This window comes from Myxine glutinosa, chromosome 5 (assembly GCF_964187855.1).
Source record: "Myxine glutinosa chromosome 5, kmMyxGlut1.1, whole genome shotgun sequence".
Taxonomy (NCBI): Eukaryota; Metazoa; Chordata; class Myxini; order Myxiniformes; family Myxinidae; genus Myxine; species Myxine glutinosa.
Genome location: NC_136265.1, coordinates 15,363,547 through 15,382,976, shown reverse-complemented (window position 1 = coordinate 15,382,976; position 19,430 = coordinate 15,363,547). Strand labels below are relative to the sequence as shown.

The following is a 19,430-nucleotide window of genomic DNA, read 5'->3' as shown; positions in this document are numbered from 1 at the left end:
TGGGCCCCTGTCCACCTTCCTCAGCTCTGCCTGTGTTACCAGGAGGAATGTAGTGGAACAAAGAGGGGTTTAAATATTTAGGGTTATTTCTCGGAGTCCAAGCATATGAACAAAAAAATTGGGAGGGCTTCTTGGAAAGAATCAAGCAGAAACTGGCTAGATGGAAACGGTTGCACCACCTTCTATCGCTTAAGGCAAGGGTGACAATAATAAATAACCTGGTGGTTCCTTTTATTTGGCATAAAGTTATCCCCCTCCAACCTCCGAGATACTTGGTCACAGGCATTCAGAGGGTTCTAACTCAGTTTTTCTGGGGAGGCCACCATTGGCTTGGACCAGACATGGTGTGCAGACCCCGAAATGCAGGTGGCCAAAGCTTGATACATGTTCCGAGTCGGATAATGGCTTTCCGCATGTTGACGATAAAGCGTTTATTGTATGGCGAGTGTGTCCCGTGGCGGCCTCTCACAAATGCTTGGCTGCAGGAAGCAGATGGGTTGAAGTATGACCGAGAGCTCTTCCTCATGGACCTGCAGCATGTCAACACGACTCTGCTCCCCGAGTTTCATCAGAGCCTTCTGAATGCCTGGCAAGTCCTTGGAATACAACGATTAGAGGTGTCCTACGATGCCAAAAAATATATGCATGAGCCATTGGTTCTGAATCCTTTATTCCCTGAAATTTCAACCTCCAGGTCATTTATGCATTGCTTCACCTGTAATGGAATAAACAGAGTGCGAGACCTGATGAAGCCTTCCCTAAATGGATGGGTATCCACCGGTTCTCTCACATCAGAAGTGGGGGTTCGGTCATCTAGAATGGTGGACAAAGTTTTGAGAGTTGTGATTAAAACTTTCAGGGAATTAAATATCGGGTGGACTGGGGCAGATGAAGTGGTGGACTCTCGTCTCTTTTTCCCCGAGCTCCAAGTCACCTCAAAAAAACAACAGTGTGTCTTCTCAAAGTCAGATGGTTGCGGTGTGTTTCATGTGATGGGGAAAAAAGTTATTTATGGGATATGCCAAGAGGTGCTTATACCGGGTTTCACAAAACCTTTAAAAAATCGGTGGGATGAGATCATTCCGGCTAGTTCGTTCCTATCTCCAGTGTGGAAAGAGATGTATAGGTCTCCAACTTTAGGTCGAACCGGAGACTTAAATTGGAGACTAGTTCATCAGGCCCTGGTCACCAAGTACTTACTTAATAAGTTTGATCCTTCTGTACAGAATGTTTGTCCTTTTTGTGAAGAGGCTGAAAATGTGACCCATGCTTTCGTGAAATGCAAGAGATTGGTACCCATTTTTTGTTTCCTCCAACAGTTATTTTATACATTTAAGTTTGTTTTTTCTGTTGCCATTTTTGTGTATGGCATTGAAAGGAGCACCAAGAGCAAGACAGCAGTCCCTTTCTTGAATTTTCTGTGCGGAATTGCTAAACTTGCAATATATAAAACGAGGAAGATCAAATTGAGCGGCAGAGATGAAAATGTGCTGTTTTGCTTTAAAGGAATAGTGTCGGCCCGGATAAGTTTCGGCAGTGTGAACGACGATTTTTTTACAGATGAGGTGTTGAGTTTGTTTTTGTAAATTGTACTTACGCTCAATGTCCACATATACATGTATATACATCCTTTTTGCTTGTACAACTTTCTTTTCTTGTAAAAAAATTTGTGGTGTTTTCCCGTGTGTGTTTTGATACTTTTATAATAAAAGTCAAGTCAGGTCAGTCAGTCAGTCAGTCAGTCAGTCAGTCTCTCTCTCTCTCTCTCTCTCTCTCTCTCTCTCTCTCTCTCTCTCTCTCTCTCTCTCTCTCTCTCTCTCTCTCTCTCTCTCTCTCTCTCTCTCTCTCTCTCAGTAATTATTGGAATATCCCGTGATGAGGCCGAAGTACAAGGTATGATTGCTTTCACGTCACAGGTCGGTCGGTGGTCTCTCCTCTTCTTTCTTTTTTTAACCGCCTCTCCTCTGATTTAACTCCCTCGTCTCTCTGTCCTCCGATCCTTCCCAGCAACTCCAGGATGCACACATTCATCCAGTCACCGCCTCCTGGTTTGACTTCCAAAATCCAGGCTGACTGCACACTTCAACTGTTATTCCTTGCTTCTCCCCTTCTCCCTCTTGTCAGCCCCCAAGCTGACCCATGATCTTAATTAGCCCCATTAGCCCTTCCTAACCAAAACCTTGTACTTGTGGATGGACTTCAATCTCAAATTCTCTCATTCTCTCTCATATTTTATTTGTCTCTCTCTGTCTTTCTAACAAAGACAAAGGTGATGGCAAGTGGTAAAGCATGTGTGTGCTGACATAGGAAACAAAATGTACAATGGGTTCATCAAAAATGTAGTGGTCTGAGAGGGTCATTAACCAGTGTGGCAGCTACATTCAAATGTAAGGTGTGCACAGAGGGAGCTGCAGATGGAGGAAATGTTGAGTTGGATCTTGGAGATGGCGTGAAGCTGGAAGGTGTGAAAACATTTTGCTACCTCGGAGACATGCTGAATGGAGAAGGTGGATCAGACTCGGCAACGGTTGCTCGAGTGAGATGTGCATGGAAGAAGTTTCGGGAACTGAGTGGCGTGCTGATGAGGAGGAGAGTGTCGCTGAAGCTGAAGGGAAAGGTGTATGCTGCATGTGTGAGAAGTGTTATGATTTATGGGAGCGAGACATGGGTAATGAACGTAGAGCAGCAACGAAGGCTGGAAAGGGTGGAAATGCGAATGGTTCGATGGATGTGCGGAGTATCGTTGAGAGAGAGGAAGACAAATGATGAATTGCGAAAGATGATGGGAATATTGCCTGTGATTGATGCTGTGAAGAGGAACAGGTTGAGATGGTTTGGTCATGTATTGAGGAAGGATGAAAGTGACTGGTTGAGAAGAGTGATGGAAGTTAATGTAGAAGGAAGTAGAGGACGGGGAAGACCGAGAAAGACTTGGCTAAAGATGGTGGAAGAAGAAATGCGGGCAAGGGGGTTAACAAGGAGAGATGCAGAAAATAGGGCAAAATGGAGAAGTTGTCATGGGGACCGCAAGGCTAACCCCCGCTCTAGCAGGGAACATGGCCTTAAAATGCATGTTGTGTTGTGTTGTTGTCTTTCTAACGCCTGGTGTTGGCTTAGCTGTTAGGGTGCCGGCTTGGGATCCTAGGATCTTGGGTTCGAATCCCGGTTGATCGCTGAATTAATGCCAGGGGGGTGACTCAGCCTGTAATCCTTCCGAGGTCGGCAAATTGAGTACCAGTTCACTGCCAATTCCCTGTGTGTCGCAAGAGGCGACTAACAGGGTTGGCGGCAGGAAGGGCATCCGGCCATAAAACATTGATTCAAAAAGGGTACCACGGTGCCCGAAAAAGGCCAACCCCTGCTCTGGGGGGAAAAATGGTCTCGAAAGGTGGTTCTTCTCTCTGTCTCTCTCTCTCTTCCACCCCTCCATCTCTCCTCCTTCCCTCCCCCGGCCCTCATCCTCTCTCTCTACCTCCACGCCCTCCTCCTCTCTCTCTACCTCCACGCCCTCCTCCTCTCTCTCTACCTCCACGCCCTCCTCCTCTCTCTCTACCTCCGTGCCTCTTCCTCTCTCTACCTCCACACCCTCCTCCTCTCTCGACCTCCGCGCCCTCCTCCTCTCTCTACCTCCGCGCCCTCCTCCTCTATCTACCTCCGCGCCCTCATCCTCTCCTCACCTTTCTCTTCTCTCTCTTCTCTCTCTCTCTCACTCACTCTCTCTACCATTTCTTCTCACCCCAACCCTTTCCTCTTTTTCTCTCCTCGATCTCTTTCTGTCTCCCACTTCTCTATCTCTTTCTCCTTCTCTCTGCCCCCACCCCATGTCTCTCTCATTGATTTATTCCCTTACTGATTGTGCGCAATTGTTTCCCCGTTACCCAGCTTCCAAATCCAACCTTGAGCCTCTCTCCACTAATAGAAACAAAAAGAGAGAAAAGTGCAAAAACGAGGTAGATATGCCCAATACAACAAACAAACACCAGGCATTTTAAGGCCATTTTCCCTGCAAGAGCGGGTGTTAGCCTTGCGGTCTCCATGACAATCTTCTCCATTTCGCCATATTTTCTGCATCTCCCCTTGTTAACCCCCTTGCCCGTATTTCTTCTTCAACCATCTTTAGCCAAGTCTTTCTCGGTCTTCCCCATCCTCTACTTCCTTCTATATTAATTTCCATCACTCTTCTCAACCAGTCACTTTCATCCTTCCTCAACACATGACCAAACCATCTCAAACTGTTTCTCTTCACAGCATCCATCACAGGCTCCATTCCCATCATCTTTCGCAATTCATCATTTGTCTTCCTCTCTCTCAACGACACTCCACACATCCACCGAACCATTCGCATTTCCACCCTTTCCAGCCTTCGTTGCTTATCTACGTTCATTACCCATGTCTCGCTCCCATAAATCCTAACACTTTTCACACATGCAGCATACACCTTTCCCTTCAGCTTCAACGACACTCCCCTCCTCGTCAGCACGCCACTCAGTTCCCGAAACTTCTTCCATGCACATCTCACTCGAGCAACCGTTGCCGAGTCTGATCCACCTTCTCCATTCAGCATGTCTCCTTGGTAACAAAATGTTTTCACACCTTCCAGCATCACGCTGTCTCCAAGATCCAACTCAACATTTCCTCCATCTGCAGCTCCCTCTGTGCACACCTTACACTTGAATGTACCTGCCACACTTGTTAATGACCCTCTCAAACCACTACATTTTTGATGAACCCACTCAGCGCACATGGTACATTGAATGGAATTCACTCCAACACCCTTCCTGCACACAGCACACGGCCACTTCCCAGTTCTTTCCACCTCACCACATGCTTTACCACTTGCCATCACCTTCGTTTTTCTGATATTCACCATCAGACCTTTAGTCTCCATACATTCCTTCCACTTGTTCATCTTCTCCTTCAGTCCATCCATACTTTCTGCAATCAACACCAGATCATCTGCATGTAACAACTCCCATGGTAAACCCTCCTTTACATTCCGAGCCAGCACCTCCATCACAGCTACAAATAGTAGCGGACTTAGTACCGACCCCTGATGCACTACCACCTTCACCTCAAACTCACCATTGTTCCCGTCCTTCGTCCTTACAGCTGTGCGCGCACATTGCCATAACTACTCTGATCAAACATTCCTCCACTCCTAACTTCCTCAATGCCCATGTCACTACTTCACGTGGAACCCGATCGAATGCTTTCTCCAGATCAACAGACCCAAGAAACAACTTCTTCCTCTTCTCCATGTACTTCTCCTGCAACTGCCTCACACTAAAAAGCACGCCTGTCGTTCCTCTTCCTGGCATAAATCCAAACTGCATTTCGTCAATCTTCACTTTCTTCCTTATCCTCCTCTCCAATACCCTTTCCAATACCTTCATTCCATGCTCCAATAACTTTATCGCTCGATACGAGCCACAGTCCAGAGGGTCACCTTTCCCCTTGTATAGAGGAACGAGAGTATTCAGTTCCCAATCCATTGGAATGCGGCCTTCTTTCACCACTAGATTGCAGATCTCTGTCATTCTCTTCACACCCCAATGTCCCGCTGCCTTCAACATATCTCCCACAACTCCCGTCGGCCCTCACGCTTTTCTACTCTTCATTGCTTTTATCGCTTTCTCAACTTCCTTCACGGTTATCTTCTCTGCCGGTCCTAAAACTGGGTTACTGGATGTCAGAGACTGATAGACAGTTATAAGTAGACTACGGATTTTTATGTTAAGAAAATAGGCCTTTTATGTTTTGAAAAGCGGAAATTTTTTTTTTTTATGTGAAAAAATCCCGAAATATTTTTTTCCCCCGTTTTATTCATTTTTTATAATTACCAAGTTTTTCAGAAATCAGTCAAAAAAAGAACAAAAAATGGTAAGCTTTTTCCTGCACAACATTAAACACTCTGGGCTAGTAAACAGGTAAAAAATGACGTTCAGGTACCTTTATTGCAACCGCATTGTTTGATAAGTAGAGGACAAGAAGAAATTGACAAGACCCTTTTAGGAACGGTTAAAGTAGGTGTTTGAAATCATTATCTTGGTAATGTTCTCCTTGGTGAGGCGGTGTCGGTGGTCGGTGAGGACGTTTCTGTAGACGGAGAAGGACCTTTCCACGTCGACGCCGACGATGGGGCAGTACCTCAAGAGGGGGATGTCAGCAAGCTTGACTCCAGCCGGCACACCAACCTCAGATCCGTGCTGATCTCCATCCAGGATCAAAGCCACTGTCCTCAGCACACTAATGTCGGGATTGCGCTGCAGCACCGCCTTGAACTTGGTGAGCAGGCTCTCCTTACGGCAGCCTCGGATCTTTTCGAGCTCCTCCTTGGCCTGATCAAGGAGCTGGAAGGCCTTGGCCAGCTCCATGCCGGCCTCCTCCAGCTGCTTAAGGATCTTCGGGATGAACGACACGTGGGCATTTAAGAAGACCAAACTGAGCTTGATGTCCGCCTTTCCGAACAGGTCCTTGGCACTCCGGATTGCCATCGCGTCGTCATCGTTCAGCTGGTCCACAATGTCCTTGACGGCCTCAAAGTGCTCGGCGTAAAACACCGCGGCGTCGATCCACGTCCCCCACCGAGTCAGAATGGGCTCCGGGGGGAGAGAAAGATTGGGCTGCTGCTCCTTCCAAAAGACAACACGCGACGGGGCTTTGACGAACACCTTCTTCGTCGTGGCAATCAGGTCGTTGACGTCCTTGAACATTTCTCGGACTGTCTCGCAGACACGGTGGAGCACGTGGGCAACGCAAGTCACATGCAGCAAGTCCGGGAAGAGTTCCTTCAGGGCATGGCCGGCCTTGATCATATAGGCCGCGGCGTCGCTGACGAGGACCTTGAGGCACTCCGGCTTGAAATCAGGCCAAAGATAGCGCAGCGTGTCATTGACTGCACGCACGATCTCCCCGGAGTTGGTCTTCTCCAGAAACATGCACTGGACGAGGTGGGGACGAAAGTACCCCTCCTTGGACAAGCGTCCCACGATGATGTTGGCCACATATCGACCTGCCGAATCGGTCGTCTCGTCGACGGACAGCCAGATGGGCTGCTGTCCGAGGTCGGCACGGATCCCCACCAAGGCCTCGTCGTAGCACTTGTCGAGGTAGTGCTTTCGAATCCAGCTTTCATCGGGGATCTGGAGAGTGATGTGCTTTTCCAGGAACGACCGGAGGGCAGTGTTTTCCAATTTCGACCATGGGATGCCAGCGGCCAGCATGGCCTGGCACAGCTCCTGAGCCATGACGTCGCACTTGTGCCTCTTTCCACCACCAAAGTCCTCCATGGTGGCTTGCGTGACCGTCCTCTTCTTCTTCAAGGCCAAGTTGCTCTTGTGGCGGTCTCCTCAGACATGTTGGGCCAGCTCAGACTTCTGCTTCGCCCGGAAAGTCTTTTCACAAGCTCGACAGAAAGCCGTGTCACTCGACACGTACTTGAAGGTGGCCCTTCATCGCCGCCAGCGTTGAATTCCTTCAGCCACTTGTCACGAAGAGCAGCACTCATCTTGATAGGAGACTTGTTCACACTTTGTGTACACTCTCTCACTGTAGTACACCGCCTCACTGCTGTACACGCTGGGGACGCAACGCACGCAAGTGGACGCAACGTTTTGTTTTTGAGATCGATCGCAGTTAAAAATTTCGATCGCAGTTACAAATTTCGATCGCAGTTTAAAATTTCGAAAAATTCCCTAATTTTTTTTAGCGTTGCCAGACATTTTCGACCAAAAAGGGCATTTTATTTTATTTTTCCCGAAAAAGGGCGAAATTCTTTTTTTCTCCGAAAATAGCAAAATAATTTTTTTGCGCGCAAAAAAGCCGTTTTATGTGAAAAATTTTTTTATTTTTTCACATAAAAATCCGATGTGCAGTTATAAGAAACGCCTACTTGAGGTTGTTTCTGCCATAGCGGGCAATACCACCTATTAGAGCCAAGAGTGTACTTACTTTTTCCACCTGCGAAATATGCATTTATGTTTATTTAAATTATACAATGGACTACAAAATGTAAATGTTTCATATTTGTTATATTATATCACCTTTACCTATCAATATTGTTGAAATGAATGAAGATCAAATCGCTGTATGTTGAAATATGTTGAAAAAGTCAAAACTTTACATGGGGTGTACTTACTTTTTCACGTGACTGTACCTCACCAACGGCTCCCAACAGACTATCTTTCATTGACATCCAACCACTTTCAAGCTCAACCACATCATCCTCTACCATACTCAGCCTCTCTCTTAATGCCTCCCTCACTGTCACCTCTTTCAACCTCCACACCTTAATTCTCGCTTGGTACTTCACCCGCCGAGCTCTCATCGCACATTTCACCCTTATGTCGCAGACAACCAAGTGGTGCTGTGAAACAGCCTCCTCCCCCGGGATCACCTTTGGGTCCCGGAGGTGCCCCCTATCTCGCCTACGCACCAGCAGGTAGTCAACGGTTGTCGTCGACCCACCTGACGTGTATGTAACAAGCTTATTATCCTCTTTCTGGAACTGAGTATTACAAATCAACAAATCAGCTCCATCAGCAAACTCCAAAATCCTTTCACCTTCTCCATTTCTCACACCATATCCGTAACCCCCATGAACTCCCTCAAAACCGTCCATACTCGTTCCCACATGTCCATTTAGGTCTCCGCCTGCCACAACAACTTCCTCATCTTTCACGTTTTCCATCAGCTTCTCTATCGCACACCAGAACTTGTCCTTCTCTTCATCGCTCCAACCAACCTGCGGAGCATATCCCGAGATGACGTTCACCAAGAGCTTTCCAATCATCATTTTCACCATCATCAACCTTTCACTCACTCTAGTCACACTCACCACACTGTCTACAAACTCCTCAGAAAACAGGACACCAACACAATTCATGCCCTCCGGGCACCCTTGCCACACAAACTTGTATTTCTGTCCCTGCCTACCCTTCACCATTCTCACACCACTTCCCTTCCATCCCGTCTCCTGCACACAACATATGTCCACTCTTCTTCTGACCAATACTTCCACCACTTTTCCTCATCTCCCTGTCATTGTCCCTACACTCCATGTCCCAAACCTCAGAAACCGATCTCCACGTCGGGCATCAGACGTTTCGTCGTCATAAATGGAATGATTTCCACCCTTGCTTCGATCGGGTTCCCCATCTTGAGTTATGACAAGAGGGAGTGGGGTCCCCCACGGGGTACTTCGGGCTGTACCCTGCCCATATGTAGTTGTAATTGTCATGGTTCTCTTTTTGAGGCAATGTTTTTATGGCCGGATGCCCTTCCTGACGCCAACCCTTTTATTCGCCTCTTACGACACGCAGGGATACGGTGTACCTATTCTAAACCGGGGTACACACCGGGAATGTAAAGTAAATGCCCAATGTAAAGCAATATTTATAAATAATAGTTCCGGAGCGATATTGGCCTGAGCATGCCCGAGGCACTTCAATCAGGATGGCAGAGGAAGTTCAGAATATGCAATCCAATGGGTTCCCCCACTGGCACAATTTGCATCGTAATATGATGTTGGTCACACAATGTTGGTCACACACTGTCATAATACTGTTTATGCCTAAATATTTGTAGAAATAGTTATCAACAGTCATTTGTATTAGCAACAAAAGAAAATCACATTGCCAACACAAATGAGGGCCACGAGGGCTCTCAAATGACACAACAAAGGCTGGATTTGAGCAGGTCCAACAACTGTCCACGAGGCGAGGTCCTTTAGAGAAGGCCCCACCTGATGTATCAATATCAAAATAATAATAAGCCACTTCTGCCAAATGTAAATAGCCATATATATATATATATATATATGTCACATGGTTCAACACTCTGGCATTTAAAAAATGTCATTAAAGCTGACATTAATTTATCACAGCGCAGCTTCCCCTCAACATACTCTTCAGGTTAATGGGATTGCATTATGTAAATATGTATTCACAATACACGACAGCATACGACAGCAGGTGTTTCAGGAGTGCAGTTTTGAATAATCCTTAAAATAACCACATTCCTCAGAGTTTGAGACTCAGACATTGCCAAGTTTGTTCCTGACCTTATGAAGGCTTGGACATTTACCCCCTCTTCATTGTTTGACTCATCGTGCAAAACAATAAAGGACACATTATGGAGGGTATAAATAGTAATGGAGTATGGTAAAATGAAGAGCAGGTCCACAGGAGCGAATATCCAAGGAGAGACAAACAAATGGCGCCCAACGAGGGTTTAACCACACATAATCAAACAGAGCGAAAGGAATTGGCAAGAGTCAAACCAACATTTATTGATGCTGGAATGTCGGGGAATTCGTGGTAACGCCAGTCCCTGTTGTGCAAAGGGACGGCCAAATGGTGCTCGCATCTTCTTTGGGACCACACGATGATTAAAGACTTATGAGAGAAGCCGAAGGTTGTTGGAGGGCGGCAAAAGGTCAAGAGGAAATAAAAGGAAGGAGTTTCTCACCCTGCGGTATGTTCCAGCATTAGTAAACGGCATTAGTAGACATCAGCGTACGTGTTTACGCGCTTTACAGGACACTCTTAGACACTGGGAAAATCTGCATGGCACACGGGATTTTAAACTGGATTCAAAAGAAATAAATCACAAACCAGAGAACGTTAAGCAGGCCAAGCCGTTCTGAGTAATCTGGGGTACCTTGTGGTCCGAGTGTTCATTACTTCTACCCCTGTTCGGAGAAGACAGCCTGCTCTCCGCGTGACATTTCCTCGTTGAGCCTCCTTTTATTTTGCCATGACATTGGTCCACGAAGGCTGTTGAGCACTTTTGCCTTTTACCACTGACATTGTGTGTTCGGTATAAATTTGCTTACCCCCATCCCCTCTCGTCCTCTTTTCTCGTCGGATTAAGAGCGATTTGTGACGATAGATCGTAAAGCCGAACAAAGCCAGGGTTGATTTAGCACCGACTTTCGAGAGGCGTACTCCTGTGCCTTGGTAACATTACAAACCATTGCAGGTTCAATGAAAGGCAAAAACACACCTGAAAGGAAAAGTGATGAGTGGAGAGGGAAAGCTAAATCATCTCCGTTTGGCCCACGATACTGCTTCGCTACCCCCAACCCTCTTTGATTGAGGATAAATGCTGCCAAGGCACCCTCCTGTCCTAAAAATCACTGGACGACCACTGTGTATCCATGGCAACACCAACGATTTGAACCCACGTGTTCTGGACTCACAAATACAGGCAACGAGCCAGTCGAGTTAAAACAGCACCACTGTTAGCTGAAGACGACGGTAATCAAACTTCACGATAACTGCCCAAACACTCAAAACAGAACAAGCTGAAGGCACAGTGGAGAAGAGGAAGCAAGGGGGTGCGGGAGACAGGGGGGCAGGAGGAAGGTCATACCAGTTCATCCAAAGCGTAGCGTAGTCCTCCGTGTTCATAGAGCAAGAAAAATCTGCGCTGCCATTTCTGTTAAGTGTAAACAAGTGGCAAAAAACATTAGTTCATCATCGTGACGGCATGCCAAGGTCTCCATATCCGTTTAACAGAGGCATTGTGAACAGATGAGCATGAAATCTATCGAATGAATGAATGAATATGAATGATCGTTTTTAAGGCCATTTTCCCCGCTAGAGCGGGGGTTAGCCTTGCGGGCCCCATGACAATCATGGTTCCCTGTTTTGAGGCAATGTTTTTATGGCCGGATGCCCTTCCTGACGCCAACCCTTGGTCGCCTCTTACGATGCGCAGGGATACGGTGTACCTATTCTAAACGGGGTACACACCGTGATCATTCATCCCAGCAAGCTGGTACTCAATTTGCCGACCTCGGAAGGATGACAGGCTGAGTCAACCCCCCTGGTGTTAATTCAGCGATCGACCGGGATTCGAACCCAGGATCCTAGGATCCCAAGCCGGCACCCTAACCGCTAAGCCAACACCAGGCTATCGATGTATATTGAATATACATCCATATTATGGATAAAGAGTCACAGAAATGCATCATCACAAATGGATCCATTGTGAAGTTCATTTATAGCCGCAGAACTCAAAATAGGGCAGCCGGCTTAACGCAATAACGCATCATCCGAAGACCTGTACACTCCGCAATGCATCACCCTTAGATGGCACAACCACAACACTAACAGAAAGCAGCAGCAGCAGCAGCAGCAATAAAAGCCAGGTTTACAATTGAGTGATTCTATCGCACTGATTGGCTTGCTCTCAGCTTTGGGCCCAAACGACATTGTCATTCAAAAACGCAGTTTTCAGAAAGCTATTTCTCAGTAACCGAGGGTCGTACTTGTATTGGTTAATCACAAAAATAAATCAGGTGCCGGTGCCCCTTTAACAGCCTGACTGCACCGTGTGACTTTCACCATTAAACTGCAATTTCAAAACCACAATCAATAAGCTTCAGGTTTACACCCCAGGGATTGGTGAAGGCAGAGGGGCATGCCGTACCGACCAGTTAAACATTGAACTACTAACTCTGCCAATCCTGCGCATGTGCACGATTTCATTTCAGGGACAAAACCCATTAACTCCACTCAGACAAAATTTAAACCAACAGGACTGTGAACTCAGGCATGGCTTTCAAAATGGTGCCTGGGTTTCCTTAAGGATGAAATTGAAGTGCCACGTAACTACCAACGCTTTCCTATAAACAGCCTATCGAGGAGCAATCGACGCAATCGCAATTACGCCCAAGGTTCATTAAACTCCTCTTTGTTTATCTTGTGAAGGGTTTACGTAGCCACAACCCTGGCATTATCACGAGCGGTTAATTCCAAGACAAAGGCCCGAATGGTGGCAAACGACTCGGCATATCCTTCCAGTACGTAACCTCAATTCGACCCGAAAACACCAGGAGATTTTGGTGGAAATGGGTCATCGAATCCTTGCATCACTCTGCCAGCTCTGAACTCGTTCGGCAAATGGTCGGCCGTTGCCATTCCAGCAGAGGACAAAAGGCGAGGCGTAAACGCATAATGAGCCTGTTGAACTATTCGGAATATCGGCTGCCATTTACGCAACGAGCAAAAATTGCAATCACAAAAGGCCTCAGCAATAATTCATCGCCCCGTTGCAAGCCTCAATTTGAGGGTCAGTGCGTCGTCGTTATTCATTTCCCACCTTCTGTGGAATATTGTCAAGGATGACAAATGCGTCATTGAAAAATATTTTATTTTTGTCGTGGTGACAGCAACGCTGTGGATATGCAGTGCAGCAGTTATGGTTCTGAAAACTTGCATCTTCATAGGCAGTCCTGTCATGGTACGACTTGCAAACATGGCAGCAATAGTATAACTAGAGCAAAGTCGGTGGTGCGCCATTGCAAGTTCCCACACTTCCCACCTGAAGCAAAGTTGAAAGATGGCAAAAATTTCTACCAGGAATGACCCAATATCAAATATTGAATTAAACTTATTTGCTCGTTTTGACCCCTGTGATCCTAAACCCCTGAGGCATGAACCGGGGTTCAAATCAAAAATAAATCTGTACATATTCCATGCATCCCCCAAAGTTGATTGCATATCCAAAATTTCATTGAAAAAATGCTCAAAAATGAGCCCATAATTGCATTCTTTGGTATTTGACCTTTTGACCTCACCCCAGCGGGTGAGATCAAAAGTGATACTGCTGCAGCATCTTTGTGCCATGCGATGATCATACGTTTCTGCACAAGGTTGGTGAGTTTATGCACAACCGTTCAGGAGGAGACAGCGTGACGGATGGACACACGGACAGACAGCCAAGCATGGTACCTATTACAATATCCGCCCCCCCACCCCGCCGAAGCTGCTCCCAGGCATCAACCACACCCTGACGTAGAAAGCAGTCCAACCTGGTGTCAAGGGACCTCCAAACAGACCAAACCACTTGATACCTCCAAGTCCAAGTAGGAATTTGTAATTTGTTCAGGGTGCCGGCGATAACTCACTGAACTCTCCACGAAGGACACCGTTGAAGCTTTAAGGTCCACTTGCCAATGCTGGCATGACGGGTCCTCTGGTTCAACATTCATCCGAGGGATGGTGCACGCATTCATGCATCGCCCTCGCAACACCAGGATGACCGTTTAGAGTAGGATCGAGATTCAAAACCAGATTAATGGGACCAGAGGCGAGTGTGTTACATCTTCTAATCAGGAAACACAGGTATTTTTTAGTACTAAATCCATTTAAGCATCCATCCCCACCTCCACGCAATCTGTATGGTATATATCCTATATTTAAACAGCTCACGTCAAACCCATTTGAGGATGTTCGGCGGCGCATCACAGGCTGTCCACCGCCAGCTACGGCCACTTTGTGACAGATGCTATTTGAGATCGCCTCAATATCAAAAATGTAAGTGCTTCAAGGGAACGGCGCAAGTCAAATGTTACAACCTCAAAACCCGGCCGACCTAGCACTGGCTCCATTTCCTCGGTCGACACACACAGCACAGCGCACCATTGTAGGCTACTGCAATTCACGAGCAACCATCGCATTCTCAATGGACACCAAAAAGCCTGGAGCCGGTTGCGCATACTTAACGGACCTGTAGAAGGTGCCGGCACTATCGCTTCGGCGGAAGGCAAACCTCCCGAGTGCTCACGACGGTGAGCTTTCCTCTTTTGAAGCCCGAACAGCAAAACCTTTCACAATACAGTACCTACTTCCAGCAAAAGCTACGAATGCAGCATCTTCTGTGGCCCATGGAAGTCGCATTGCTATGGAAAGTTTTATATTGTGATACAAGTGGGCCATTTAACACAAGACCAGAGGAAGTGAAGCCAAAGCCTTTAAAGCTCATTCTTTCTTTTCGAACAGGGTTTCTCAATGCATACTAAGTGCCCCATTCCAGAATCCCTCGATTTACAACAAAAGGATACACATCCACCATGTGATACGCAAGTCCCTCCTGCATTCATACGAGCTGTGCCTCCCCATCGCTTCGCCGACAGATTTAATCAAAAGACAGCATGTTGTACTTCACAAACATATTGCATGTCTATCTGTGAGCCTCAATGAGGATTGAAAATGAAGTGAAACGTGTGAAAAATGGATCTTTTATACCACGTAGTTGTTATTGTTTTTGTGCTCCTTCCATGTACTATTATATATTTTTCTATTGCTTCTTGAAGTATTACTATACAGTCACATGAAAAAGTAAGTACACCCCATGTAAAGTTTTGACTTTTAAAACATATTTCAACGTACAGCTATTTGATCTTCATTTCAACAATATTGATAGATAAAGGTGATTATAATACAACAAATATCATGAAACATTTGCATTTTGTAGTCCATTGTATAATTTAAATAAACATAAATGCAAATTTCGCATGTGGAAAAAGTAAGTACACCCCTACATTGATCACTACTTCAAATACCTAAAATTAGAATCAGGTGCACCAGCTCAGGTGCAAATGATTAGAACATCGTTAGAGAAGATCTTGGAGGAATTTGTCTTATTTAAACCTCAGACATTTAGTTTGGTTTGCTCTTTGATGTTGAAGTGTGCGGCATCACCATGCCTAGATCAAAAGAGCTCTCTGAGGCCTTCAGAAAGAAGGTTATAGATGCCTACAAGTCTGGGAAGGGATTTAAAAAGATCTCCAAACAATTTGAAATCAATCATTCGACTGTCCGGAAGTTCATCTACAAGTGGAGAAGATTCCAAACAACTGCCAACTTGTTCAGGCCAGGCCGCCCCAGCAAGTTCAGCCCGAGAGCAGACCGCAAGATGCTGAAAGAAGTCTCGAAGAACCCCAGAATGTCATCACGGGACCAACAGGTAGCTCTTGCCACTGTTGATGTCAAAGTGCACGAGTCTACCATTAGAAAGAGGATGCACAAATTTGATCTACATGGGAGGTGTGCCAGGAGGAAACCTTTGCTGTCCAGAAAGAACATCAGGGCAAGACTAAAGTTTGCCAATGAACACCTAGGCAAAGACGAGCACTTCTGGAACAATGTGCTCTGGACAGAAGAGTCAAAGGTAGAGCTATTTGGCCACAGTACCAGAAGACATGTTTGGCGAAAACCAAAGACAGCATTTGACCACAAGAACCTGACACCAACTGTAAAGCATGGTGGTGGAAATATTATGGTTTGGGGCAGCTTTGCTGCATCAGGGCCTGGGCAGCTCACCATCATAGAATCCACTATGAATTCTTCATTGTACCAGAGGGTGCTTGAGGATAATGTGAGGCCATCTGTAGGAAAGTTGAAGCTCAACCGAAGGTGGACCTTGCAACATGACAACGACCCTCAACATACCAGTAAATCCACCAAGGAATGGCTGAAAAGAAAGAAATGGAGGGTTCTGGAATGGCCAAGCCAAAGCCCGGATCTAAATCCCATTGAGATGTTGTGGGGGGATTTGAAACGAGCTGTGCATGCAAGAAACCCCTCAAACATTGCACAGCTGAAAGAATTCTGCATGGAGGAGTGGGCAAAAAGTTCTCCCAGTCGATGTCAGAGACTGGTAGACAGTTATAAGAAACGCCTACTTGAGGTTGTTTCTGCCAAAGGGGGCAATACCACCTATTAGAGCCAAGGGTGTACTTACTTTTTCCACATGCGAAATTTGCATTTATGTTTATTTAAATTACTAGGGCATGCCCGTACTATATATATATCTAAAATTATATCCCCCCCCCCCCTCTATTTACATGAAATGGTTTGGTCCATTCGCAAAGCCAAAGCGAACGGCTTGCGAGTACGGTGACAATCCCCCCCCCTCTATTTACATGAAATGGTTTGGTCCATTCGCAAAGCCAAAGCGAACGGCTTGCGAGTTCGGTGACAATCCCCCCCCTCTATTTACATGAAATGGTTTGGTCCAAAGCGAACGGCTTGCGGAGTTTGGTAAAGAAATCGCCATAGCTCGGTAATTACTTGTCCGATTAATATTTAGTTTTAAAACATAGTTTAACGCCAACATAGCGCCAACATAGTTTGCCAACGTGAAATAAATGAATACGCTCTCAAATGTGCCGTCCGAGGCAGAGTCTGTTCGCCACGTTCGGCACACGTGATAGCTCGCTGCTCTCTGATTGGTTGAATCGTTTTTTGGACATAGCTCGGTAACTACTTCTCCGATTAATATGAAACCTTGAAAAGGCACATCCTCAGGTCCCCAGCAATATACCTGGCAAGTTTCAAGTATATCGGACCCGTGGTTGTCGAGAAACAGCGGTCACAGACACACAGACATACACACACACATACACACACACATACACACACACACACAGAGATTACTGGAATTATAGATAGATACAATGGACTACAAAATGTAAATGTTTCATGATATTTGTTATATTATATCACCTTTATCTATCAATATTGTTGAAATGAAGATCAAATAGCCGTATGTTGAAATATGTTGAAAAAGTCAAAACTTTACATGGGGTGTACTTACTTTATCACGGGACTGTATATATTTTGGTGCTCCTCATGTGTCCGTCACGTTGTATTTGAAAAGCTTCCTGCTGTCGTATAACAATGAAAATGTTACTGTTGGGACCGCTACATTAATTAGGGAGTTTATGGAACACGATACCCTGTGCAGTGCTCAAGTATAAACAGTAAACCCTCCTATATCGCGGGGGTTAGATTCCTGGAAAGTGCCGCGATAGTTGACAATGCGATAGTGGATACCAAGGGCCAATGGAAAAACGTGGGTTTGGTTCCTGGACCTTGAAAAAATATCGAGGAATGTCGGTGGCAGCCAAAAATAAACATATTAAAGCGCGGCGTTACGCGCGCTGCTTGCGAGCAAGGAGGAAGCGGACAAGCGGTAACTTATAAGCGTCTTTATTTCAGGAGCTCACTGTAACACTGGCGCGCTCCGGGCTGCGCGCCCGGTGTATATCATGAGGCCACGCCTACCCCTCGGGCGTGGCCACCGCCCACTTGGTGCGCGGAATGATGTCACCACGCCAGTGGGCTTTTGTGTCCGCCACACGCGCCCCCCCAGAATTCCCGCGCACCTGGAGGGCCAGTTTGCGGGGCAGACGAATGACCCGGCCGAAGCGCCCCCTGGCGATCGGCGGCGTCCGGGGTGCAGGGATGCCAGGTGGGATGCCCCTGGGATGGGTGCAGGACCGGAGGGCGGTGTGGCGGCGGGGCTGGGTGGTGCCGGGGGTCCGCCCGCAGGGGGGCGGCCCCGACGTGGGGGTCGGGCCACTGGCGGTGGATGGTCCACGTCGAGGTGGGCCGGCTTGAGGCGGTCCACCGAAACGCGGTCAGGAGTACCGCCGATGTCCAGGGTGAAGTGCTTCGCCCCGGTCTCCAGCACGCGGAAAGGCCCGTCGTACGGGGGCCGCAGTGGTGTCCGGTGGGCATCGTGGCGGACGAAGACGTACTCCGCCGTGCGAAGCTCCGGGGCGAAGTGCGTCGGTGGCATGCCGTTGGCACCGGGGCGAACCTCTGGGCGGTCTCTTGCAGAGCGGAGCGCTGCTGTGCCGCGGACCATGGTGCCATGGAATCGGGGAGGAACTCGCCCGGCACCCGCAGCGGTTGCCCGAAGACCAACTCCGCCGCGGATGCGCGCAGGTCCTCCTTGGACGCCGTCCGGAGGCCCAGCAGGACCCAGGGGAGCCTGTCGACCCAGCCGCCGTCGCGGAGGGTGGCCCGGAGCGACGCCTTCAATGAGCGGTGAAATCGCTCACACAGGCCGTTAGCCTGGGGGTGGTAGGCCGTGGTTCGGTGCAGCCGGACCCCGAGCCCCTGCGCGACCGCCCCCCAGAGCTCCGAGGTGAACTGGGGGCCGCGGTCGGACGAGATGTCTGAGGGGGCGCCGAACCGGGCGACCCAGGTGGCGATGAAAGCCTGCGCGACATCGGCCGCCGTTGTCGACGCCAAGGGCACGGCCTCCGGCCACCGGGTGGTGCGGTCCACCATGGTGAGGACGTAGGTGAAACCCCGCGAGAGGGTTCAGAGGTCCCACCAGGTCCACGTGGACGTGGTCAAACCGGCGTTCCGGCACCGTAAACGGGGCCAACGGGGCCTGGGTGTGCCGGTGCACCTTGGCGCGCTGGCACGCGAGGCACGTCCTGGCCCAGCCGCGGACGGCCTTCCGGAGGCCATGCCAGACGAACTTGTCGGCGATCAGCCTTTGGGAGGCCCTCGCGCCCGGGTGGGACAGGCCGTGGATGGCATCAAACACCTGGTGCTGCCAGCCCGCGGGCACGATGGGGCGAGGACGCCCGAGGGAGACGTCGCACAAGAGGGCCGTGCCTGCGCCGTCGAACGGCACCTCGGTGACGCGGAGGCCCGTGACGGCGGTCCGCAAGGCCTGGACGTCGGGGTCAGCGGCCTGGTCCGCTGCCATCCGGGCATAGTCGATGCCGAGGTGGACTGCGTGGGCGACGGCCCGGGAAAGGCAATCCGCCACCGGGTTGTCCTTCCCCGCGACGTGCTGGATGTCCGTCGTGTACTCGGACACGGCCGAGAGGTGAC

At 48.2% G+C, this 19,430-nt stretch overlaps 1 protein-coding gene across 3 annotated transcripts in view; it reads right to left on the bottom strand.

The window, feature by feature from the left end:
- The window catches only part of LOC137427922 (myosin phosphatase Rho-interacting protein), a 136,005-nt gene that overhangs the window by 82,504 nt on the left and 34,071 nt on the right, over positions 1-19,430 (bottom strand). For all 3 annotated transcript variants that reach the window (XM_068117749.2, XM_068117747.2, XM_068117750.2), the window contains exon 3: positions 11,374-11,439. In XM_068117749.2, the coding sequence (XP_067973850.2) occupies positions 11,374-11,439 (66 nt within the window). The remainder of the gene's footprint in view (positions 1-11,373; positions 11,440-19,430) is intronic.